General features: G+C 44.1%; 1 protein-coding gene and 1 long non-coding RNA gene across 2 annotated transcripts in view; both read right to left on the bottom strand.

The window, feature by feature from the left end:
• Positions 1 to 7,334: 7,334 nt before the first annotated feature.
• Positions 7,335 to 7,627, bottom strand: LOC132475177 (uncharacterized). Its single transcript, XR_009529827.1, has 2 exons — positions 7,471 to 7,627; positions 7,335 to 7,416 (listed from the first exon to the last, which is right to left on the bottom strand). It is a non-coding gene; the product is annotated as an uncharacterized LOC132475177 (long non-coding RNA).
• A 9,502-nt stretch (positions 7,628 to 17,129) lies between these two features.
• LOC132474127 (alpha-2-macroglobulin-like) overlaps positions 17,130 to 26,395 on the bottom strand; it is a 58,547-nt gene continuing 49,281 nt past the window's right edge. Inside the window, exons 23-36 of the mRNA XM_060074655.1 lie at positions 26,039 to 26,122; positions 25,474 to 25,650; positions 21,771 to 21,846; positions 21,540 to 21,696; positions 21,263 to 21,337; positions 20,186 to 20,348; positions 19,621 to 19,805; positions 19,229 to 19,441; positions 18,917 to 19,041; positions 18,089 to 18,179; positions 17,940 to 18,008; positions 17,596 to 17,704; positions 17,388 to 17,429; positions 17,130 to 17,307 (exon numbers count right to left, since the gene is read on the bottom strand). Coding sequence (XP_059930638.1) covers positions 17,285 to 17,307; positions 17,388 to 17,429; positions 17,596 to 17,704; positions 17,940 to 18,008; positions 18,089 to 18,179; positions 18,917 to 19,041; positions 19,229 to 19,441; positions 19,621 to 19,805; positions 20,186 to 20,348; positions 21,263 to 21,337; positions 21,540 to 21,696; positions 21,771 to 21,846; positions 25,474 to 25,650; positions 26,039 to 26,122 — 1,589 coding nt within the window. The 3' untranslated portion in view covers positions 17,130 to 17,284. The remainder of the gene's footprint in view (positions 17,308 to 17,387; positions 17,430 to 17,595; positions 17,705 to 17,939; positions 18,009 to 18,088; positions 18,180 to 18,916; positions 19,042 to 19,228; positions 19,442 to 19,620; positions 19,806 to 20,185; positions 20,349 to 21,262; positions 21,338 to 21,539; positions 21,697 to 21,770; positions 21,847 to 25,473; positions 25,651 to 26,038; positions 26,123 to 26,395) is intronic.

Raw genomic sequence — 26,395 nt, 5'->3', positions numbered from 1 at the left:
ACCCTCAGAGTATGAGGTGGTGAAGGAACACATCAATCAACTGCTCTCATCTCAAGTAATTCGGGAGAGTAGCAGCCCCTACGCGTCCCCGATTGTGTTGGTACGGAAAAAGGGTGGCAAACTACGCATGTGCGTTGATTACCGGCAGCTTAATCGTAAGACCCGCAGAGACGCCTTCCCTCTACCACGCATAGAAGAGTCTTTGGACGCATTGTCCGGTGCTTGCTGGTTTTCAACCCTGGACTTGACCAGTGGCTATCACCAGGTGCCAGTCACTGAGACAGACCGGCCAAAGACCGTGTTTTGTACACCTTTCGGTTTATTTGAGTGGAACAGAATGCCTTTTGGGCTCTGTAATGCGCCCAGCACTTTCCAAAGGTTGATGCAACGCATCTTTGGTGACCAGCAGTGTCAGTCTTTATTGTTATATCTTGATGATATTGTTGTGTTCTCCTCCACTATTGAACAGCATCTGGAGCGACTCAAAGTGGTGCTGGAGCGGCTTCAATGCGAGGGGCTTAAAGCCAAGCTCAGCAAGTGCTCGTTCTTTCGTAAAGAGGTGCACTATTTGGGCCATGTGATATCGGCTGATGGTGTCTCCACAGATCCGGCCAAGATTGAAGTGGTTGCTAATTGGCCGTTTCCCGCTACTGCCTCGGAGCTTCGTTCTTTCCTTGGTTTCGCCAGTTATTACCGGCGGTTTGTGGAGGGATTCGCTAAACTGGCAGCTCCTCTGCATAGGGCTGTGGCTGAGTGTGGTGGCACCAAGAAGCCTGACCAGCGGTTTTCCAGGTGTTGGACTGAAGAGTGTAACAAGAACTTTGAAACACTGAAAGCGAAGCTCACCACTGCGCCCGTGTTGGCTTATGCAGACTTCACCCTTCCATTCATTCTGGAGGTCGATGCAAGCTATGGTGGCTTGGGCGCAGTCCTCTCTCAGGCGGGCAAGGTGAGGCCGATAGCCTATGCTAGCAGGGGCCTGCGACCTACAGAGAGGAACATGGCGAACTATAGCTCTATGAAACTCGAGTTCTTGGCCCTTAAGTGGGCCATGACAGAGAAGTTCAGAGAGTACTTGTTGGGAAATAGATGTGTTGTGTATACTGATAACAACCCCCTCAGTCATTTGTCTTCTGCTAAACTGGCTGCTACTGAGCAGAGGTGGGCAGCCCAGCTAGCCTCTTTCGATTTCGAGATCAAGTATCGATCAGGGAAGAGCAACACCAATGCCGATGCTCTCTCTCGTCAGCACCCATCTGGTCCCCAGGATGTAGAGGCGATGCTTCCAGGGACAGCCATACCGAAGGCTTTGCAGCAAGCGTTGGGTTTGGGAAAGGCAGAGGCCACCCAAGCTACCATCACAGCCATGCCACAGCTTACTCCGCCTGAACTTCGTCTCGCTCAACAGACTGACCCTGTGATACAGGAACTGTTGGTGTTTTGGAGGAGGAAGCAGCGTCCTAGTAGTGAGGAGCGGGCACAGCTCTCCCAAGCTACGCTAGTGTTGCTGCGGCAGTGGGATCGCCTGCTTGAGAGGGATGATGTCCTGTACCGAAAAGTGTTCCAACCTGATGGTGCTGAAGCCATGTACCAGCTGTTGTTACCCAATGTACTGAGAGACGAGGTCCTGACCCAAGTGCACCAAGAGCATGGTCACCAGGGGGTGGAGCGAACACTGGCGCTTCTCCGGTCTCGATGCTACTGGCCTGCTATGTCCTCCGATGTAGCCCGTTGGTGTCAGCAATGTGAGAGGTGTCAAGTGGCCAAGGATGTTCACCCAAGGGTGCACGGAGTCATGGGACATCTCTTGGCTTCCCGCCCCAACGAAATCCTTGCCATCGACTACACTACTCTAGAGCCGGCCCAGAATGGTCTAGAGAGCGTTTTGGTCCTTACTGATGTTTTTAGTAAGTACACCATGGCTATCCCTACTCGGGACCAGCGCGCAACCACTGTAGCAAGGGTTTTGGTGTCAGAGTGGTTTTATAAGTTTGGTGTCCCCGCTCGTTTGCATTCTGACCAGGGCCGTAACTTCGAAAGCTCGCTCATTCAACAATTGTGTAACTTGTATGGTATCGTAAAATCACGTACTACCCCGTACCACCCCGAAGGAAATGGTCAATGCGAGCGGTTTAACCGGACACTCCACAACCTGCTGCGTACTCTGCCAGTGTCTCGTAAAAGGGATTGGCATACGTGTCTTCCTCACGTCCTTTATTGTTACAACACGACTCCCCACCAATCAACGGGAGAATCTCCCTTTGCCTTGATGTTCGGGCAGGAACCAAGGCTACCACTCGATTTCTTGTTGGGTAGGGTCGAGAGCCCGGTCGGGGGGTCCATCCATGAGTGGGTGCAAGAGCATCAAGCCCGCTTGGAGGTGGCCTTTGAAGGCGCAAGGGAGCGCTTGAAACATGCTGCCGCTCGGCGAAGACGAGTCCATGATCAGCATGTAATAGATTTGCCTTTGCAGGAAGGGCAGTTGGTGTACTTGCGCGACTTCAGGGCCAGGGGGCCCCAGAAGACCCGAGATCGGTGGAGCTCGATGAAGTATCGAGTGTTGAGGATGCCTAGAGAGGGTGGCTCAGTGTATACTATTGCGCCAGTAGACGATGAGACATAGGGCAGACAGGTCCACCGCACTATGCTGAAGGCGGTCGTAGGGGTGGACTCACCTCGTCCTGCCTCTTCCCACAACTCGTCACCCAGGGACGAACCATCTCCAGAAGAGGAGCCTCCATTTGAGTATGATTTGTTAGTCCTTGACCAACGACCTTTTGTGGCAAATTCTGCCATACCATCCGCCGGACCAATTATGTCCCAAGGGCCTTCATCAATTCCAAACCCGGGGGCATCCTCATGTTCTCCTTTGGTCACTTGCCCTGATTCCAGCAACATGGGTCCACGCCGGACCCCACGTCAAACGGCTGGTCAGCACCCGAATGTGCATCGTCTTCCGCGGCCTGCTGGAGAGGTGCAAGTGGCCAACCCTTCTGCTTCTGTGTCCAACTCAGTGTCTGCCTTGTTTAGACCCTGGAGTTAGCTTGTTGTGTTGATCGTCGGGACGACGATCCAAGAAGGTGGGGTAGAATGTAGCAGGATAGAGGTGCTATCCATGTTAGTCACGGTTAAGTACCACTAGTGGCCGTCATGATGTGGGCGGTATAAAAGCAGCCATCCTCCACCTGCCTCTTTCTTTTTGCGCTCCTGTCACTTGCGCGTCACTTCCGGGCCAAAAGGTAGTCTGGTCCGATAGGGCGACTATTTGTTGCTGCTTCAGGGTTTTCGTGCGAGCTATGGTGTAAGTTCTTGTAAGCAAGTTATTTTAAGTATTCTTTCGTGGCAATGTAGTTGATGCTGTCTGATGGCTAACGCTAGTGTGTTCTCAGGTAAACGCTGATGACGGCCGGAGTCCTCTCTCACTCCCTCCTCCTGTGTGAACGCGAGTGTGTGTGTGTGTGTGTGTGTGTATGCCAGTGTTTGGTCGTAAACAGGTATGTGTTAGCATAGCAAACAACTGTAGCATTTCTGTTTTATGTAGCCACACTAACATCATGTTTGGTCGTAAACAGGACCAACTGCAATCAGCTCATTGGGGTCGCTGCTGCTTTGCCAGGCTGATTTTGCCTTCCCACGCTACTCTGCTTTGCCAGGCTGATCTTGCCTTCCCACGCTACTCTGCTTTGCCAGGCTGATCTTGCCTTCCCACGCTACTCTGCATTGCTGGCTGATATTGCCTTTCCACGCTACTCCGCTTCACTGCTGCTTCCGCCGCGTTGTTTACTTCACGTGCTTTGCTCCGGCTGGCACCTCGTGCCTACTGCCGCCTGTCGCTGCGGCGCACCCCCCCCCCCCCGAGTAGTTCTACCAAGGGTGCTCATCCAGTGTGCCTTTTAACCGGGGTTTCCCCCCATCCGTGTGTGCATGAGTGTTGATGTGTGTTCTAATTATTTGAATGATTTGTTTTCTTTTGGTTTGATTACTTATCTAGTTCTGCGTTTATCAACTATTTTGTGTGTATTGTTTTTCTTTTGGTTTGATTACTGATTTAGTTCTGCGTTTATCTCAACTATTTTGTGTGTATTGTTTGTTTTCGTTTGGTTGCATGGTGAAGATTTTGCATTGAAAAGGAAAGAAGTTATTTAATAAATTGTATTTTTCTATAACATTTGAACTACGTCTCATGCCTTCTAAACGAGTGGACTTACCTGTGTGCTTTGCACTTTACATAAATTCCCTGAGGTGAAATTCCCAGGGTGGCGTTGTCGGTTCCTTTTTCTTATTTCTTAGTTAGATCTTTTAGTTTATTTTCCTTTCGCCCACCACCTTGCCACAGAAGCATGACTTTTGATTCATTAGTTATCATGTTACACAAGTTACCTAATTTGGTTTACGTCAAACTCATTAATTCATATGCATATAAAATGTTTATACAACAGCTACTGCCTTGACAGATGAATTAATTATTTAAGTGTAGGCCTATTAGCCAAAGGCTTTAAGCTATAGCGCATAATGTCCACATAAATTATATGGTAGGCAGCATTATTAGAGAAAAGGGGTTTATTTATCAAATACAGAAAATAGTCCCACCATACACGCACACATTTTTCATTCACTACACACTCACGCTTTCAAATTTCATTCACTCAAAGAGGCTACTGAACTTATGTTTCACACAGAACATGAACACTTATGTTTCACATAGAACGTGAACACAAAACATTACGTAATTAATTCAAATAGGCTAACACTAAAACAAATAAGGCCAGTAGGCCTAATAGAACGAATATCGGGTGACAAGATCATTAAAATGGCTCACAATCCCGCATCAGCTGTTTGATGTCGCGCATCAAAATAGCACTTTGCCCCTGTGGAAGGGTTCGCATAATTATGTGCCAGATCGTGTGGTAGGTGGCGGTATGAAAACAGGAAATGTGATACTCCAGACAGGAAGTAGTAACCAGACGAGCAGACCAATCACAGCCTTGCAGGCTGCGCGGCTCGCGTAAAAGCTTACGTAAAAAATGACGCAAGTCTAGAAAAATCGCCCGACGCACGCAAGACGTGAGAAGTCGCGCAAGGGGTGCGCAATGGCGCGCAAGGGCCTCTTGCGCTTGCGCTTACGCTTACGTAACTGAGCATAAAATGTGGGCGCTACCTACGGACAGAGTGGCGTAAAACCCACATTGTAGAATGTAGAATAACGTCAGTGGCGTTTCTACATGTAAAAAACAGGTGGGGCTAGGCTACTATTTTTTATTCTTTTAAATGACGAACCAGTGTTCATGACGTCCCCCGTTTATTTTCACAGTCGTGGCGATCTTTGTAGACGTTGATGTAATGTTCTTATTCTTCTATAAATAAAACATCATTAATAGAACTTGTGCTAGCTTCAGCTAGCTGTTTTTAATATTCAACTCATTCAGTCTACTTTCACTCTGCCGTACAACATACAGTCAATCCAGCATCTTTTGATGTAAGAGCTCCACCTAGGGTCAGCTCCTTTGTTAGCACTCATCATTACATCCCCTTCCAAACAGGTGAGTATGACATTAAACACAACACATAACTGTCAGTCTGAGTAACATTCAACATGTCAAAATTAGTGCAACAAACTATATTCCTTAGCACTTAGATTTTCTCTGTAACCAAATGTCCTAACAGTGCAAATAAAATAAATTCTAGCTTATAGCCTAAATTTCAGGAGGGCCGAGCTCTCTGAGTAGCCAACGACGTGCGTTGCGACGTAGGTTATGGCAAGCCATCACCGCCAGAAAACGGCATAATTTCGACACGTATCACCTTCATTACACCGTAAAATGTAGAAATGTAGAAATGCGCAAAAAAGCACCGCTTTTTACGCCGCAATTAAGCCTTTCAAGAGCGCGCGTAAAAAGCGCAGTTTTGAACATCAAACCGCGCGTAAAAATACGGCGCTTTTGTGGACATCATAACGGCGTAAAATACGGCGTTTCTATGCTAATAATCTCTGCCCTTCTTTTCTCTCAGCCAATGCAATTGAAGTGTTTGCGCCCAATCACTGACCAAGACAAGCAGACCAAATCAGTTCAGCACAGATCTGCTTTGAGGAGTTCTCCTCTCATTTGTTGTTAGTTGTAGCGTCATATAGATATATAGCAGTAAATCCAGTTCCAACAGTGTGGTCACCGTGGCCGTGGCCCAATCGACAGAGACGCTTGCTCTGTAGGCAAGAGGTTGTTTAAAAAAAACAACAACAACATATAAAGATGTTTCAAACGTTCCATCGAGTCTCTCGCATTCTACAATAGCCAGCTTTATTGTTTTCCGTGGGAGCCGGCGACTTAGGCTGTTTCCCAAAGTGAAGGCTGCAGCCTTGCTAGGACGCGTCCTTGCTAGTCACGTCCTATGGAGATGAGACTAGAGTGCTAGCTCGAGTGCTTCCTTATGGCAAGCCATCCCCGCCAGAAAGCGGCATCATTTAGACGCGTATCACCTTCATTACGCCGTAAAATACGCCGTAAAATGCAGAAAAACTGCGTATTTTACGCCGTCATGCGCAAAAAAGCGCCGCTTTTTACGCCCGCAAATGAGCCTTTCAAGAGCGCGCGTGAAAAGCGCCGTTTTGAACATCAAAACGCGCGTAAAATACGGCGCTTTTGTGCACATCACAACTATAGTATGCTAATAATAACCTACGCCCTTCTTTTCTCTCAGCCAATGCATTTGAAGTGTTTGCGCCCAATCGCTGAACAAGACAAGCAGACCAAATCAGTTTAGCACAGATCTGCTTTGAGGAGTTCTCCTCTCATTTGTTGTTAGTTGTAGCGTCATATCGATATATATTAGTAAATCCAGTTCCTACAGTGTGGTCACCGTGGCCGTGGCCCAATCGATAGAGACGCTTGCTCTGTAGGCAAGAGGTTGTTAAAAAATAAATAATAATAATACATATAAAGACGTTTCAAACGTTCCATCGAGTCTCTCGCATTCTACAATGGGCAGCTTTATTGTTTCCCATGGGAGCCGGCGAAACTAGATTTCTTCTTCGAAGGTTGTGCTCCACACAGAACCTCCTCACCATCATAACGGAGTACTTCGGGGCACCAGAATGCTTTAGAGCGGTACTGATCGCATCGTGTCTTTCCAGTGTCAAATAGTTCAGGAATAAAATCACCATAAGGTTCAAGTGCGGCCATAACTAAGGCTAAATATAATTAGACAGTCTATTGCTGGTTTAGGTGGTTGGCTCTTTTTTCTTCGCTGCGTTCTGCCTTCTGGTGTAGCCTATATAAATGTATCTATTTTTGTAGGCCCTATTTGTTTTTCTGTTTCGGGTTTTAAAAACCAACACACAAAATCAAATGCCGTTTATTTGTTTATTCCTTTTGCCCTTTTTCAGTTTCAAAACCAAATCTGAAAAACCAAAAAACAATCCTGTTATTAGTTTTTTCTGATTTTGTTATAAATCCGAATATTCAAAGACCGAACCATACACGGATTCTCCTACCTCATCACTTTACTGACACACACAATGTGTGGCAGTAAAGTGACAGGATCATTCCATAGACAAAAATCTTTCCATCTAACTAATTTAATTTAGGAGGATAGTCATTGTAAGTTAGTCATTGTAAGTTAACCAAGTATTCTCATTATAGCCTAGTTATATCCTAGTTTTGCATATTTATACAGTGCATCCTATTTTCATATTTCATGTGCCATCTGTATTTTTATGTAGGCTACAGCATCTGTATTTTAAATGTAGCTTATATCTTCTTTTTACATTTTACCTTTTGCTGAGGTGGGCGCTGTATTAGCCTACTGTATAGGCTGTCTGTATTTGTGTAAGAGTTATTTGTATTGTGTAACCTGCTGGATTATGAAAGTTAGTTTGGGGCAAATAAAGTGTCTGTCTGTCTGTCTGTCTGTCTGTCTGTCTGTCTGTCTGTCTGTCTGTCTGTCTGTCTGTCTGTCTGTCTGTCTGTCTGTCTGTCTGTCTGTCTGTCTGTCTGTCTGTCTGTCTGTCTGTCTGTCTGTCTGTCTGTCTGTCTGTCTGTCTGTCTGTCTGTCTGTCTGTCTGTCTGTCTGTCTGTCTGTCTGTCTGTCTGTCTGTCTGTCTGTCTGTCTGTCTGTCTGTCTGTCTGTCTGTCTGTCTGTCTGTCTGTCTGTCTGTCTGTCTGTCTGTCTGTCTGTCTGTCTGTCTGTCTGTCTGTCTGTCTGTCTGTCTGTCTGTCTGTCTGTCTGTCTGTCTGTCTGTCTGTCTGTCTGTCTGTCTGTCTGTCTGTCTGTCTGTCTGTCTGTCTGTCTGTCTGTCTGTCTGTCTGTCTGTCTGTCTGTCTGTCTGTCTGTCTGTCTGTCTGTCTGTCTGTCTGTCTGTCTGTCTGTCTGTCTGTCTGTCTGTCTGTCTGTCTGTCTGTCTGTCTGTCTGTCTGTCTGTCTGTCTGTCTGTCTGTCTGTCTGTCTGTCTGTCTGTCTGTCTGTCTGTCTGTCTGTCTGTCTGTCTGTCTGTCTGTCTGTCTGTCTGTCTGTCTGTCTGTCTGTCTGTCTGTCTGTCTGTCTGTCTGTCTGTCTGTCTGTCTGTCTGTCTGTCTGTCTGTCTGTCTGTCTGTCTGTCTGTCTGTCTGTCTGTCTGTCTGTCTGTCTGTCTGTCTGTCTGTCTGTCTGTCTGTCTGTCTGTCTGTCTGTCTGTCTGTCTGTCTGTCTGTCTGTCTGTCTGTCTGTCTGTCTGTCTGTCTGTCTGTCTGTCTGTCTGTCTGTCTGTCTGTCTGTCTGTCTGTCTGTCTGTCTGTCTGTCTGTCTGTCTGTCTGTCTGTCTGTCTGTCTGTCTGTCTGTCTGTCTGTCTGTCTGTCTGTCTGTCTGTCTGTCTGTCTGTCTGTCTGTCTGTCTGTCTGTCTGTCTGTCTGTCTGTCTGTCTGTCTGTCTGTCTGTCTGTCTGTCTGTCTGTCTGTCTGTCTGTCTGTCTGTCTGTCTGTCTGTCTGTCTGTCTGTCTGTCTGTCTGTCTGTCTGTCTGTCTGTCTGTCTGTCTGTCTGTCTGTCTGTCTGTCTGTCTGTCTGTCTGTCTGTCTGTCTGTCTGTCTGTCTGTCTGTCTGTCTGTCTGTCTGTCTGTCTGTCTGTCTGTCTGTCTGTCTGTCTGTCTGTCTGTCTGTCTGTCTGTCTGTCTGTCTGTCTGTCTGTCTGTCTGTCTGTCTGTCTGTCTGTCTGTCTGTCTGTCTGTCTGTCTGTCTGTCTGTCTGTCTGTCTGTCTGTCTGTCTGTCTGTCTGTCTGTCTGTCTGTCTGTCTGTCTGTCTGTCTGTCTGTCTGTCTGTCTGTCTGTCTGTCTGTCTGTCTGTCTGTCTGTCTGTCTGTCTGTCTGTCTGTCTGTCTGTCTGTCTGTCTGTCTGTCTGTCTGTCTGTCTGTCTGTCTGTCTGTCTGTCTGTCTGTCTGTCTGTCTGTCTGTCTGTCTGTCTGTCTGTCTGTCTGTCTGTCTGTCTGTCTGTCTGTCTGTCTGTCTGTCTGTCTGTCTGTCTAAATGTACGCACGGTGCGTTCAGGATTAGGACTGATATTATGTCGGCATAGGCCTAATCAATCGGGTTTTAATATTTGAAGCATTCATATCAGTTTATTCTTTTTGGCTACTCTGCTGTTGGCCTTGATGGGGAGATTTTTTTTTTGCTTCCATGCACAAATAGTTGAATCCAACAACATTCCTGCGTCTCCAGAGCCCATTTAAGCACCGTGTCAGACTCAGTAGACTGTTACAAGCCTCTGAACGTTGTTAGAGCATGGCTCCCCAGTGTCTCTCTATGGCTCCCTCTCACTCCTTTCCACTGTGTATTTATATCGATTGAACAAGAGAGGATGTTACGATAACTCCGCGAAAATAAAGGCTCCATGGCTGTAATAATTTGAATATAATTAACTTATAAAGCGTGTAACAAGACACCTAGATGATCTGGCTGGCTGACTAAAAAGGCACTGAAATTGGAACTTATAACACAGGAGGTCTGGCTTGCGGACTAAAAAGCATTGCGATCATAAAAGCGTGACCATCTGACAAAAGCACAAATCTGACAATATATAGATTGGATCCGACAACCTCTTCCCTACATAGCAAGCGTCTCTATCGATTGGACCACGGTTATCACAACGTTGAATCTGCATTTACTAATATATATAGCCTATCTATGAATATGACGCTACAACTAAAGGCGGCTGCATGCTTCAGCGTTGGTGTTACGTTGTTGCGCAAAATTTACTCAAAGCAATTCATGCTCCCTTTAGGTTGCGCGTGTTGCGCGTGTTGCCAAGCAATTTACCGCCAGAACAGTAGGTGGAGTAATATGTGGAGTAAAGTTTTTCGTTGAAGACGACCTCGAGAATGACGTCTTTGTCTGTGGGAGTCGTTGGTTTGTTTATGTGCCAGATCGTGTTCTCCCCATACACAGTGAATGATGGCAACAGACAGAGGAACAGGGGTGATGAAGTTGTTGATCATTGGGGTTGTATAAATGTGCATATCTCTCTACATTTTAAAACGACATAATGTGTTGGCAGCAAAGTTAACTTCACTTCACGTTAATGCTTTTGTATATGAGCCTGCCGGCCGGGTTCCATTCTATCAAACCACCCACCCTCCTTCCTCCTACGGCAGCGTTTCTCAAATTGAACCATGAAAAGGAGATTTTCCTGGTATTGGTCGAAGACTACCTAAGTGAAGCCTATATGGTGTATTTGTGTGTGGGCGTCGTCGTCGGCTGTTTATAAACCGCCTCCCAGTCATGTTCTACACATTCAGTGAACTATGGCAGAGAAATGTGATACTCCAGACAGGAAGTAGTAAGCAGACCAATCACAGCCTTGCAGGCTGCGCGGCTCGCGTAAAAGCTTACGTAAAAAATGACGCAAGTCTAGAAAAATCGCCCGACGCACGCAAGACGTGAGAAGTCGCGCAAGGGCGCGCAAGGGCCTCTTGCGCTTGCGCTTACGCTTACGTAACTGAGCATAAATCGGCCTTAACGCCAAATGAGAGGAGATCTGTGTTGAACTGATTTGGTCTGCTTGTCTTGTTCAGCGATTGGGCGCAAACACTTCAAATGCCTTGGCTGAGAGAAAAGAAGGGCAGAGATTATTAGCATACTAGAGAAACGCCGTATTTTACGGCGTTGTGATGTGCACAAAAGCGCCGTATTTTACGCGCGGTTTGATGTTCAAAACGGCGCTTTTTACGCGCGCTCTTGAAAGGCTCAATTGCGGCGTAAAAAGCGGCGCTTTTTTGCGCATGACGGCGTAAAATACAGCGTTTTTCTAGATTTTACGGCGTTTTTTACGGCGTAATGAAGGTGATACGCGTCTAAATGATGCCGTTTTCTGGCGGGGATGGCTTGCCATACTTCCTAGCGTTTGTAACGTTCAGACTTTGGAACGACTTGGTAGTGTGGAAGCGCTTCCGCTTTTTAATACTGCGTGTCCGCTTGTAAACACATGTGCGCTTATGAATAAAACATGGCAGCAATCAAGCTGATCGATATTTATTTGACATTTGTCTTTTATGAATGTGGTCATGTCTCCTTCGCATGGAGCCTCTTTGGGGAAGTCACAAAAGCTTTGTTGCGGTTGATCGAATCGTCTTTATTAAAAGGAAAATCCATTAAATTTTTATAAAACTAAGTGAAATGTTCTTAACTTAATTCATGTTCTTAACTTAATTCATGCAACACATTTATAGTACGGTTGATTACTATTATGCAGGGGGACAAAGAAAGAGATGATAAACATGTATTTATTTGGATATATTATTTAACTGATCTGATTCATTCATTCATATATGCCTACAATCTACCAGTGCTTTGAACACATAATTATATCATATAAAATACAATTATATACGTTCATTCAAAATTACAAACATTACAAACATTGCAAATGATCGGTTGTGCATTCATTTTACAAAATTGGATAGTGGCACTATCCCTTCCACCGGTAAAAAAATGTTTGCGCGCCTCCCTAAGGTGCACAAAAGCCTCCGTTTGCTGGGCTGACCCTAAAAAAAACGATTCAACACAAACATAAATAGGTATACATAAATAATGTAATCTTGTGAGCGAGTAAATTGACATTGGTGACAGTAGTGTTTAACACCATTACGTCCATGCAAAATATAGCAACGTATCATTAAGTTGCAAAAACGTTTGAAAAGTGGCACAGGTCTTTAGGCTTGATTATTTGCATTAACATGATGAATCTATAAAAAGCAATACGGCACAAAATATTTCTGAAAACTAATAACTTCACTTCATTTGAACGTGTACTGCTCTGCCATTTTCAAGAACCATCCCAGTGAACGCAGAGGATTGTGGGTAGTTTTGGCTCGTCTAGGATGCAGCGATGCATCCTTGAAAAATCTCGGAATTCTCAAAAACAAAGGACGCAAAAATGGCGCGACTTTCGAGTGTCCTCAACATTGGAACAGTGCTTGTCGGCGTTCTATGACGTAGCGTCCTTAAAAGGGCGGCCGTTGAGCATGCTTCCTTGACATTGGGAAACAGCGTCTGCGAGTGGACGATCTGAAACTAAATCGGAAACTAGATTTCTTCTTCGAAGGTTGTGCTCCACACAGAACCTCCTCACCTTCATAATGGAGCACTTCGGGGCACCAGATTGCTTTAGAGCGGTACTGATCGCATCGTGTCTTTCCAGTGTCAAATAGTTCACGAATAAAATCACCGTAAGGTTCAAGTGCGGCCATAAGGCTAAATATAATTAGACAGTCTATTGCTGGTTTAGGTGGTTGGCTATTTTTTCTTCGCTGCTGCCTTCTGGTGTAGCCTATAACTATAAATGTATCTATTTTTGTAGGCCCTATTTGTTTTTCTGTTTCGGGTTTTAAAAACCAACACACAAAACACACAAACACAAAATCAAATGCCGTTTATTTGTTTATTCCTTTTGCCCTTTTTCAGTTTCAAAACCAAATCAGAAAAACCAAAAAACAATCCTGTTAATTGTTTTTTCTGATTTTGTTTTAAATCGGAATAATCAAAGAACGAACCATACACGGATTCTCCTACCTCATCACTTTACTGACACACACAATGTGTGGCAGTAAAGTGACAGGATCATTCCATAGATACAAATCTTTCCATATAACTAATTTAATTTAGGAGGATAGTCATTGCACAGCTGTAACCAAGTATTCTCATTATAGCCTAGTTATATCCTAGTTTTGCATATTTATACATTGTTTCATATTTCATGAGGCATCTGTATTTTTATGTAGGCTACAGTATCAGTATCATGTATGTTAAATGTAGCTTATATCTTCTATTTACATTTGAGCATTTTGCTGAGGTGGTCGCTGTATTACTGTATAGGCTGTCTGTGTGTAAGAGTTATTTGTATTGTGTAACCTGCTGGATTATGAAAGTTAGTTTGGGGTCAATGAAGTGTCTGTCTGTCTGTCTGGGGGAAAATGCTGTGAAGAATGTGCGCACGGTGCGTTCAGGATTAGGACTGATATAGCATATGTCGGCCTAGGCCTAATCAATCGTGTTTTAACATTTGAAGCATTCATATTAGTCTATTCTTTTCATAGGCTACTCTGCTGTTGGCCTTGATGGGGAGATATTTTTTTGCTGCCATGCACAAATAGGCTGAATGTTAAAATACTTCTTAACTTAGAGAGATGGCAGCTGCAGTAGTTCGCAATTGGACCAATTGGACCTTCGAGGATTCCTGGTCACTAAATTCCCGTAAGACCACTCTCTCCCACCAGTCTTGGCTGCGGACTCGCATCCAAATTCCTCTTGTTTGCGACGGAGCTTAGGGTAAATATAAAGATCTGACGAGAAATTGACGTTGCTGCTCTGTCGTCAAATAACTTCATAATATAGGGCAAGGTGTTCTGTGGATCAGTTATATATAATAAAAGATCATCAGCATATAATGACGTTTTATGTTCCTTACCCCCTCTTACAATACCACGAATCTCAGGAGAGGAGCGTATTGCCATTGCAAGGGGCTCAATAGCTATAGCAAATAAAAGTGGGGAGATAAGTTAGCAAGATAAGTAAGCGAATAAACCGGTACATTTTTCTGGCCCTTCTGAAACGTGGGTATAGTTCTTTATCGGCAACATGTTCAAATTGAGTAAGGAAAACAATAACATGCTGATACCTTACTTTGGTGAAGATGTGCGCCAACCAAACTGGTAGGTAGATGCCGACTGTCCTCTACTGGTGATAACAAATAATAGTCTCTCCATTCACGGTCCATAATAAAGTCTCCTTTCTTCCTTCCATCTCCATAAGAAAATAAATAAACCGGGAGGGAAAAACTAAAAGTATGAACATTAGGTAGGTTATAGTCCAGTATGAGGGATCAGCACACAGCGCAGGGAACCGCAGCGTCTATCTTCGTTTGTTTACGTCTCCAAAGAGGGACGAGTGCGTTTGGCAAGGAAGGTTTCCACATCCGCGGGTGCCTTAAAGGAATGTGAAACTCCGTCGTGGACAAGACGTAGCTCCGCTGGATGGTAGAGACTGGACTGGGGTAAACGCCGCTCTGCGGCGGCTAAGCTCGGCGCTCATGTCTGGGAATATATGCACCCTTGCCCCTCTGAATTTGAGCTCACCCTTGTTCCTGGATACTTGGAGAATCTTTTCCTTATCCGAGTAGTAGTGCAGCCGAACTATCATGGGTCTGGGACGGTCGCCGGGTTTGGGTTTAGGAGCCGGGGATCTGTGAGCGCGGTCCAGCACCAAAGGATCAGTTATCTCGTCGCCCAGAACGCAGGCAAAAAACGAAGCCATGAGTGCAGTGGGCTTTCCATTTTCAACACCCTCGGGAATTCCAATGATCCTCAGATTTTGACGGTGGCTTCTGTTCTCCAAGTCATCATTCCGGTCTTTCAGTTTCCCCACCTCTTGTTTGAGATCCAATATGGTTTTATCCAGCCCTGCAATGCTAGAATCATGCCGGTTGAGCGCGCCCTCGATATCCCGTATAGTGGTGGCCGTCTCGGTCTGGGCTGAGCGCAGAGATGACATCTCGGCTCGGAAGAGAGAGGCGATATCAGCTTTGGTGTCCTGCCGAAGGGCTGCTATGTCTTCTTTAATTTCAGCGTGGAGACTAGCCATCTCCTTCTTGATTATATCCCCCAGTTGTTGACGAGAAATGCCCATCTCTGCTTTTATCAGCTCTAGAAGAGCGCTCTCCGTTGGTTGCTCTGCTGGTGGGGTTGATGGTCGGGTGGCAGCCGCGGTAGCGCTAGCATTAGCATCGGCCATGAGCGTTTGTCTGAGTGCAGGGCTAGCTAAACTTTGAATTGCGGCTTTGGGTGCTTTTTTCTGGCTTTTAGTCGCCATTTTGCTTACAAATAGTTTTCCAGTATGAAAAATTGCCTCGTTGTGCAGCCGAAATAATAAAATGTTGTGGCTAATCTATGTATATCAATATAAAATACGGAGTGCGTTGGACTTGCGACTACTCCATTTTAGGTCCAAACCGGAAGCCTTGTCTAACATTTTTTAACTAAATTCGAGAGCTCCCAGCCAGAGCTTTGTGTTCAAACCCTGCCTTTAAATTTGCATCACAAGTGATCCTGTGTGTTCTTCAGTTTATAACCCAACATATTAGCTGTCCCCAATGAAGATAAAGAATTAAAGTAAATAAGTAAAAAAGGCCCTGATGTATATATCCGAGCAGCTTATTGTAAGATTAATTTCTGACATACTGTCCGCGTTCCAAAAAGACGTACAAGGAACAAAATAACCAGCTTCCTTCAACAAGCAATTGGGGTGTCAGAATTGTCCGTCCTTTTCGGGTCACCGTAGCTCTCCACCTCCTCTCATTCCTCTCTCCTTTACGTCTCACTGTCTTCCCCTCATTCTTATCTCCTGGTTCTGACTCTGGTCCACTTGCACGCAGCTTCCAGCCTCTGCATCGGTGTAAGGGTACGGCCACACTGAACGTGTGACACGCGTTAGATTACGCCTGTAACGCGCCTAACCTGACGCTTGATCATTGTGTGTCACAAAAATGGTTCAACGCGCCTACGCAGCTAGATGAACCTGCACAGCGGAGGTGTCTTGCTTCCCCTGAAGAGGCTTATTTTCGATAATGACCGGCGACGTTCTATACATTATCCCGCTTATTACAAGGCTACTTGCCAAAACGAAAACATAACTTCACATTTTTACAATTTATTCGTTCCCAGCATTCGTAGTGTTGATTAGTAGAGAAATAGTCCACCAAAGACGTTGACGTCGCTTAGCAACTGAAGACGCTGGGGTTCACAATTTACCGGAGTAGGCTACTACCCATGCAAGTGAACGGAGCGTTCTACGGCATTGAGAAGACCCGTGTAATAAAGGCCTATAATATTCTGTTTATGGCATAGATTTCTCCTCAGATGAGGACAATAAAGCAATGTTTAAAAAGAACAACGCAAACGCTCGATCAAAGGCCCTGCCCGACCCGGCCCGAGGATAGTGGTGGGAAATATCGTACAGACCCGGCCCGCGTGTCCAGCCGGGTCAGGTCGGGCTCGGGAAGAGAATCTAGTGCATGACATCCTCCATAGGCACTCACAGCTGGGTGAGTTTTCACACACTGAAACGATGACTTGGTCGTCCATGTTCTTTCTGCTTCTGTGCGTCCTCCGTCTCTCTGCCAGTGACATCGGGTCAAGCTCAACCCTGATTGGCTAACGCCTCATGCCCACTGCACCGTCAAAGGACGTCGGAAGGCTTGGCTGACGGATGGGAGAGCTTTCCGGGGTCGTAAGAGGCCGAGACATTGCACACATTTGCATACGCGATCTGATTGGATGACGGATCCGTCGCTGCTGAAAAAGTTGAGCGTTGTTGTACACTATTATTCCATCGGCCCAGTGCACCTCCAGTGTGTCCATTGGTGATTGTTACCAGAGCGCTCTTTCTTTAAGAATTTTCTTTAGCCCTGCATACTTTTGACGTTTAGTAGCTATTTCTGTCATACTCATGGACATAAGTCACTCTCTGTCCCTCCACTTACTTCTTCATTCGTAGCGTTGGGTTTAATGTAATTTGGAATGACTATGAGGTACATTCTCTTGAGTAGAAGTCTTAATTATTTACGTTAATGGTCAGATGAAGACAAGCAATTACAGAGCTTGATGAAGGATACATTTTAAATGCAACAAAGTATTTTATTTTGTGACATAAAACCACCAATAATACCACATAACAAACAATGAGTAGTAATATATCGACCAATATACTTTGAACAAAATGGTTGAGTTTTTGCATTGTTGAAAGCTTGGGTTAAGTGTTGAATATCTGCTTATTCATCTGCAATCCTCAACTCTGCAAAAGGAAAAAGACAATTAATGCAAAACAAAATACTTAAAAAAGCATGAAGAGAAAGTCAGACTTTGTATCCTTACTTTTATTACAAGGGTCATTATATTCTGTCTCAGCCTGGTCACCTGAGTAGAAAAAATATGTGTTACACAAAATTATGTAATAATTGTGTAATACAAAATTATGTAATACTTTTGTACCCCAAGATGTCCGTCTGCATTTTTTCATTCACCCCAGCCCCCTTTTCCTCTTCCAACCCCTCCCTTTCTCTTATATCTGGTACATATTTACTTTGCTGGTAGTAATCGTAGATCTTGACCACAGCAGGCTTCAGGTTCTCCACTTCAATGTCCTGCAAGATGTCTAAAAAGTGGTTGATGGGCACATCAACCGCAAGAAACTGTGGACAGAAAGCACAGTTTCGTCTGGAACAGATGTATGGAGACCATGCTGGTCTACAAGTGTCAAAAACACTTGTGATCAAGGTCGCAATGCAATAGGATACATTTAAATGACATAAATTAAAACATCATGTCATTATAAATTACATGTGTGTGTTATAACCCCCCCGTATGTAACTTCTTTTTAAAATAAATGTCACGGTATGTGTTTCTATTGCATGTTAGCTTGCTAACCGGTTTCAAGTAAATGATGACGTGATCGTCGTTATGTTCAACGCGATCCACCAGCAGTGCAGACTTGAGCTGTGAGGGGGGAGAGGACATTCAATAGATTTATAAAAAAATAACACCCTGGACAAATAATGTCAAAAACATTTACCAACCTTTCTCAAAGACTCTGGCTCAGGAACAAATCCAGACAGTAATTTAATATCCACCATCACCATGTTGGTGGAATCCTCCTTTCCCACATATCTGTGAAAAATATTGTCAGTGAGAAGTATTGTATAAAATTAGGGATGTCCGATATTGGCTTTTTTGCCGATATCCGATATGCGATATTGTCCAACTCTAAATTTTCGATTCCGATATCAGCCGATACCGATGTCGATATTTGGGTTATTTTTCCTCAAACCTAATTTAGGTAACATTACATATCTCCTGTTGTGGAATTAACACAACATGCTTAATGTTATTGTGATGCCCCACTGGATGCATTCTTGAATGCAACAAGGCTTTCCAAATGTTAACATTGTCTGTGCAAAATAAGAAAAATACTTCAACTTCATTTAAGGGAAAAGTGCCATGTTTATTTTATTTTTTTTAATGGTCTCAGACAACAGTTTGGATTACACTCTCCCTGAGATAATCTTGACAATGCCCACAACAAATAGGGCAAACTTGACTTCACAAATGATAAAACATTGTACCTGAACAACTATGTGCAACATAGCAGTATGTTTCTTTAACTAAAACTCATTGAGTTTCAGGAGCGCATAAGAACTATTTGGGTGTAACGCAAGCATTATTTTATCGGTTTTAAGGCAAAAAAAATCCGATACCGATATTGACAGATATTACATTTTTATGCTAATATCGGGCCGATAATATCGGTGGGCCGATAATATCGGACATCTCTATATAAAATAGTTATTCAAAACAAAATAAATTAATAACAATGATCAGCCTAAATCTACCCATGGCTAACTTACTTGGACTCTAGCCTAAGGGTGACCTTAGGCCTCAGCTGGTTGGTGCTGCATTCAGAGTCGGGTGTCACCTTGATCCGGAAACTTGATTCATCTCTTGGCGTTGGAATATTGTAGTGAAGAGACAACTGGAAGAGCAGAACACAACAGAATATCTTCACGCCATGTGTTCTTGACGAATGTATACCTTACATTGCCTTCTAGACCGGTCAAACCAGGAGCTCAGTGGGGGCACGGGAGGTCGTGTTTTTTTCATTTAGGTCATAAGGTCATTTAGACAAAATCCAAGCACAAGCTGTTCTGCTGAATGCTTACCTGCATGGAGGCACAAGCAGTGCCTTTCACCACCACACTGTATTTTCCCGTCACGTCCTTCATCGACCTCTCCTGGTAAAGCAGTTTGTTGTCCTGGTTCACCTCAAAGGTCATCTGGCCGCTGGGGAGCTGGATGTCCACAGTGCTGGAGCCTTCTGGGCTGAACACCAGTGTAGAGTAAAGAGCGAGGGCCTGAAGAGCTACCACCGTGTCCTGAACAACAAGAAAGCTTTGGTTTGTGAAGGCTAATGGTAAAGCTATTGGTCAATCGGTCAACGGTATGATTGGAACAATTCTTTACTTTTAAATGTATATATTAATGCATGCCCGCTATATAGTAGGTCTGTGATACCCCTATAGAGCTGTATTCCCCTATAGAGGAGATCATGTACCTGTGTGGAGGAGAAGCCTCCGTAGGAGTTCTGCTGGCTAGTGAGCCACCTGACGATGCGGGAGGCGTAGCCCAGGTCAGCAGTGGTGGGGGTGGCGCTGAGAGTGGCCAGCAGCACGTAGGAGCTGATCTCCACGGAGAGGGACATTGACTTCTCAGACCTCGGAGACCAGTAGAGGTTTCCCCCTGAGGAAAACACATCCAGGATAAAACTGAGGGCCGAGAGAGGTGGACCTGCCTTGGCTTTATTTAGTTTACGGTTTCAAAGTATACAAAAGATCAGATCAATAACCACTTGACCCTTTATAGAAGTTACACAGATTACACAATGCTGTCAACTTTTGTTAGATCGGTTTCAACAGCGTATTCCTTTTTTACCGACCCCAGGCCTCGATCTCCATCCTTTCCCTCCATCACGCATGTCCACCTTGTCTAACACATCCTGACCAAGAAAACTAGTAACAACTAGCCCAGCTCATCTGTTCTGTACACTTGTAAGATCACCTCATAAGGGAGATGTTAAAGTTGTTTAAGGGGAACAATAGAGCCATTGAAAGTCCTCTGACCTTCCTGTGTGGCCACCTTGTCCAGGTGCTCCAGCAGCAAAGTCCGTGCCTCCATGTCTCCAACCAGGGTGAAGACGTAAGCCAGCAGAGCCGTGGCGTACGTGTTGCTTTTATCACCCAGGCTTTGCCTCAGGCAAGACATGCTTTTGTTTATCTGTGGATCCTGTAGGCGGGGATGTCAAAATAATGTGGTTCTATCAAACCTTGAACTTTCCAACAATACTTATATCATATACTGTATCTGCTGTACAATCACCGTTACCTGTATTAAATGGCTCATAAAATAATATTCAAAGGTGTGAATAATTTTAATAGAATGAAAATGTCAATTCATTTCTCTACGTGTAACAAATGTACTGTACTAAATCTTAAATTGACCACGTCAGAGATTAAACATACTAAACTCCCCGATAACAATGCTATGGTGTTTTATCCTTTGAAATTTCCGTTCTGGGTTGGAATGTTTGTTTTTGTTTTGGTCTGAAGGTTGTGATTCTCTATTCTCTATAACCCGAGTAATACGGGTTGCCAGCTATTAAACAAATACACAAACACAGCATGCTGCAGCTATGGCAGCAAACAGACAAACTGGGTCAACAGAGAATGTACTACATTCTACACAACCTAAAAAGCCTTTTAGACTTTGAATAAAAGGTAAAGACGGTAAATCTTGGAGTTGCATTTGATAGATGGAGCCAAGAAGGATTTCACGACAGATGCCACATGAGCCGGTTAATAATTTACAAATGTACACATCTGCTGATCAACTTACACTGTAGGACTCATCATCACTTGTCATACTCAAAATATAATTATTTTACTTGTCTTAAAATACAATGTTGCCCCCGACTCATCTTGCGCTTGTGTTCTTTCATTGTCCTTAACCGTACAACCCAATTGGGAGAAAGCTCTCCAATATTGTGAATTTGAGATACAGTACCAATTGTAAACACTCTGTGTCACTCTGTGTTACATATTGTATCCATTTTAATTTAATTAAAGTGGTAAGCCCTTATGCATAGTTCCATGGGTATCTTTCAATTTAGATAACCAGCGCTTGAAAGATTCAATACTTACAGAAACAGACATATTGGTCTCCAACAAAGCAGCCGTCACATACGCAGAGAGAGTGACTTCGTCTGAGACGCCTCCCTGTAAGGCAAAGCAATGAAAAGCTTGACTCTGATTCTTTTCAAATATCTGGTTGAAGCGTGTGTTTACAGTTGTACACCAAATGTGCCTCCACCTTCTGCTTATTAGTCTCAACAAAACTGAAACCTGCCCAAAACATAAAGAGGCCCTTTTATCCTCCTCATAGTTAAGCAAAGTCAGAGAGAAGGTTCCATGTCTGTACCTTCATTCTGTTGTTGAACAGACTGCCCAACTTTTGGAAGCAGCCGTTGTCTTGTTGTTTGCTCTCCAACCAAGACTGAGCGTCCGCTAAGATGGTTGGGTCAATGTAGATGAAAGACTTTGCTTTGACGAAGGATCTCAGCACAAATGCTGTGAGCCTGATGAATAATGACAAAAGAATGTCAGTCACTCAAAATTTAAATGATTCATGTCAAAGTCTACCAAATCTTACCAGGTATTCCCAGATCCAGTTCCAAAGGTGCTGTAAGCTCCATCTGAATGCTTGTAGTTCAGCTGCCTCTGGTAGCCTGTGTGTGATTATAACATATCATTATAGCCTATTTATTTTCAGGGAAGGACCAAACAGGGAAAATTACAAACAAAATGAGGCGTTAACGTTTTTAATTACATTTGCTGCACACACCCAAAGAGCATGAATTCTTAGGAGACTTACCAAGGGTCAAGAAGTGAGTTAATCTCTGCGTTGATTTGCTGTAGCGTGAAGCTCAGTATGTGCTAACCTAACTGAGGTGCGGGATGTTGTTGGTTTTGTCGTCATATTTGAGTATGTCATTTGTTTTGTAGACAATGAAAATGTGTAATGTGCATCTTAAGGTACGGCCACACTGCACGCGTTACGCGCGTTAGAGGCATTGAAAATCTGCATTTTTGCACAGGGAACCATTGGTGTAGACGCGTTACACGCGTTAAAGCGGTGCGTTAGGGGCGGCATACGCACGTAATGACGCACTTAAACGCACCAATGCGCCCAACGCACCAACGCGCAGAGTTAAAAAATGTGAACTTTTGACGCGCCTACGCGTAACGCTTAGCCGCGATAGCCAATCAGCGTGGGGCTTGACCCAACGTCACTGGCAGAGACGCTTGCACAGAAGCACATGGCGGACATCTTACTCTTTATTCTGGGTGGAAATAGTAACATAGTTATGCCATTAAAAGTGTTTATGCAACCATTTTTAGCGAGAAATGTACATTTTACTTTCATAATGTTCGCTCGATGAATGTGAAGGATGTTTGGTTTGATAGTTATGACAAAGAGGGAACGCTCCATTCACTTGCATGGGCTGCGTCTTTGGTTGCTAAGCAACCTCAACGTCTTTGGCGGACTATTTCTCTGCTGATCAACACTACGAATGCTGGAAACACACCAGACACACCATGTGAAGTTATTTAACCCGATTATTGTTATTTATATCCGAGATTATTTAATCGAACCCGATCCAAGCTCTATCATGCACCCAAACACGGTGGCATTTGGGTTGCCTACCTCGGACTCCTAAATCCAGCGCAGCGATGGTGGCTGCGTAGGCGCGTTGAACCAAGCATCAAGTTAGGCGCGTTACTCGCATAATCTAACGCGCTCAACACGTTCAGTGTGGCCGCACCATTAAGGTGTTAGAATTAAGGCTGTTAACATGCAGTGGCGCTGTCATTTCAACCTAAGCTTTGTAAAGGCACATTTTAAGAGTTTTATTGTATACACGTTCGTCCTGAGTGCTACAGGGTTTCCCTGTGTGTTTGTTTGCTAGGAGGGGAATGCTGACCCATGTACGGTATACTAGCTGCTTCGACCGTCACACTTTCCTTTTGGCTCAAGCAGGTATGAATGTTTTATCTGTTCTATATGTTATATCAAAGCTGGTCGTATTTACGTTTGTGGGAATGCAGCAAATTGCATTAAGTACTTTATTGGGTGTCAAGCAACGAAGTTGCGAGACAACCTATTGTTTTTGTATGAATTCCTATTATTATTATTATTATCCTTCAGTGGGAGTCTATTGCAGCCCATAGAACACCTTGGTGAAAAGTTGTGAAATTTGGCACACTGGTTCAGGACAGCCCCATTAGCCCATCAAGCTAATTTCAGGTCACTAGCCCATCAGCTCTAGCACCACCAAAAGGTCAAAGTTGGACATGCATTCATGTTTATAACTTTCGACCCATTCATCCAATATTCACAAACCAGGTATCATTGGATTCCTTGAACCAAGCCAACTTCAACACACCCTATGACGTCATTCATCAAACTTGCGCCATCAAACTTGACGGCAAAGCCGCCGAACAGGAAGTAAGCCTGTTCTCAGCAGCTCTTTAACATATCATAGCCAAACTTGCTAGATTATGTCCAATCATCATGAAACTTGACATATTTGATCTTCAGACCAAACTGAACAAACGTGCCAAACAGCTTTTTCTAATTCCAAACCGTTTGGCCGTGACAGCCAATCAAACTTGACGGCAAAGCCGCCTAACAGGAAATAAGCCCGTTCTCAGCAAATCTTGAACATATCGTAGCCAAACTTGGTACATAAGCTGTGTTCGAAATCGTTCCCTATCCACTCACTCACTATTCCCTATATAGTGTCCATGATATAGTGCACTATTTAGGGAACGAACAAACGAGAATTCGGACACTACGCTTAAGATTTCTAAACGTCATTTGCGTCAGTAAATGCGCCGGGTATTTGTGTGACACAGACAGATGCGCCAACATCATGTAAACAAACCATGAAACAAACCGGTCACTCACGACGAAAGCTGGAGGTTGTATTGATGTTGAATGTTACATTTCCTTGTTTAATTCATTTTGAATGTTAAATATTCTATGTTAAATCCCAAATAAATTGTTGACATTTCTAAACGAAAGCCGGAGACTCCATCATTAAATGTATTCGTTTTCGCGGTTATTCAGCTTCTTCTCCTCCGGGAAAACACGACCGCATTGCATTGTGGTATACGGGAGTAACATGTAGGGTACATCGTATGTACCCTATTTTAAGTCCACTATATAGTGCCCTATATGGTGGACCACTGAGAATTTGAACACCCTACAAAATGGCGTGCACCCTATTTAGTGCACTACATCCATGATAGGGAACGATTTCGAACACAGCTATAGACTCATGACATCATTCTGGGGACAGCCAAACAATTTGGTGACCTTTGACCTCAGGGGGACGTCAAACAACAATGACTTTATTTACCATTCCGCCCACTTACAATATAAACTGCAATTCTGACAGGTTTCGATGCTTCGTGAAGCGCCTCAAGAACTGATGCTTGTTAACATTGTGTCTCTGTTAGGGATATTGTTCAGAATACCACTACGTATTTGTGTCATTTGTTTTGTCGGGCAGACGATAATGCGCCCTTACCACTAGGTAGGGTCATTTTTCCATTTTGTCTACATTTACGCGTACTCGCATAATGCTGTACTTCATCCCAACTGCCGTAATTATTACCGATTACCGAGACGGTCATAATGTTGCCACCTAGCCGATTACCTCCACCCGGCAGAATTAGTTTACAGATTACCGAGAAGGTCGTCATGTAGCCCACCAGCCGATTACGTCCGTCCGGCAGAGTTAGTTTACAGATTACCGAGACGGTCGTCATGTAGCCAACCAGCCGATTACGTCCGTCCGGCAGAGTTAGTTTACCGATTACAGAGACGGTCGTCATGTAGCCACCCAGCCGATTACGTCCGTCCGGCAGAATTAGCTTATCGAGTCCCATTATGCTTGACACCCACATTGCTGCATGCAGCTATATTTTTATTTCTTTTCATGATATATTGTTAAATACATATTTCTATATATTAGCGGTCTGCGCTAACCTAACTGAGGAAGGGAATGCTGACCCATGTATTGGGTCAGATGCTCAGTGACACTTTTCTTTTGGCTCATGCAGAGCTAAATAAATGTGAACAGCCAGCCTCCATTGTGGTCCAGTCCTTCTTCCATACAGCCCAGACCAATTTATTCACCTACATATCATTGAAGCCTATTTCGTTTTCAGGGAATGACCAAACAGGGACGGTTACAAAATACAAACGTTAAACAAAATAAGACGTTAAAGTTTTCAATTAAGTCTGCTGAACACATCCAAAGAGCATGAATTCTTAGGAGACTTACCACTGGTCAAGAAGTTAGTGGCCCTGGCTTTAATCTTTGAGGTGATTTGCTGTGTGTTGGTCAGGTACTCCAGGATGTAAATATTGGGGGCGAGTAGAGCCATGTTCTGCTCTCCACATCCATAAGGCATGCTCAGCAGACCGTCTAGGTTCTTGAGGGCTCGGCCCAAGATGTCACCTGTGGGAAGTTTAAGGTGAGAACATGGATGTTTTAAGAAATGTTGTAACTATCTCTTTCAACAGCATATGCTTTCATCCAGAGGGGTTGGTCGTTTTTTTTTTAGATATAATAATAATATAATAAACAAAAGGTATCAGGGAGGCCTACTGGTAGACTGCAGACATTGGGGTTTGGACCCAGAACCCTTTGACTGGGAGCCAAACACTGACCACTAGGTTTCCTCTCCCCTGAATACTGCTGACCTTTTAATTAATTAAATTCTGACCAGTTAATGTGTGCTTAATTGTTCTGTATCATTCCCCAGACACACAGTGGTTTTCTTCCTATTGGGCATGGTTGATAAGGCAGCCCCCAACATGCTCAGTAAAAAGAGATCACAGTTTACCCAGGACTGAAACTGAAGCTCTGGCAGATCCTTGGATCACATCCTCAGGTAGGCTGAGCTCCACCTGCTCCTGAAGACTCTCTCCTAGGTATGGAGAACACATGAATATTCATGTAATATATATACAGGCATATGGCAACACCAGAAGGAAGAAATGTAACAAAGATGGCTTCATAAAGTTATGTCATTGAGTAAAGTAACGGTATAATCAACACGCAAATGTACAGGCTATGCATTAGCTGAAAAATGTCAATTTAAAGAATAATTTATCAATTATTAAGGCCATCAAATGCAAACTACTAAGAATGAAGAAAGTGTGCCAAAAACCAAAGATATTGATTGACTGGTGAAAGTTGG

The sequence above is a fragment of the Gadus macrocephalus genome, chromosome 16 (genome assembly GCF_031168955.1).
Source record: "Gadus macrocephalus chromosome 16, ASM3116895v1".
Classification (NCBI taxonomy): domain Eukaryota; kingdom Metazoa; phylum Chordata; class Actinopteri; order Gadiformes; family Gadidae; genus Gadus; species Gadus macrocephalus.
The sequence above is the reverse complement of the archived record's forward strand: the minus strand, read 5'-3'. Positions and strand labels throughout refer to the sequence as shown.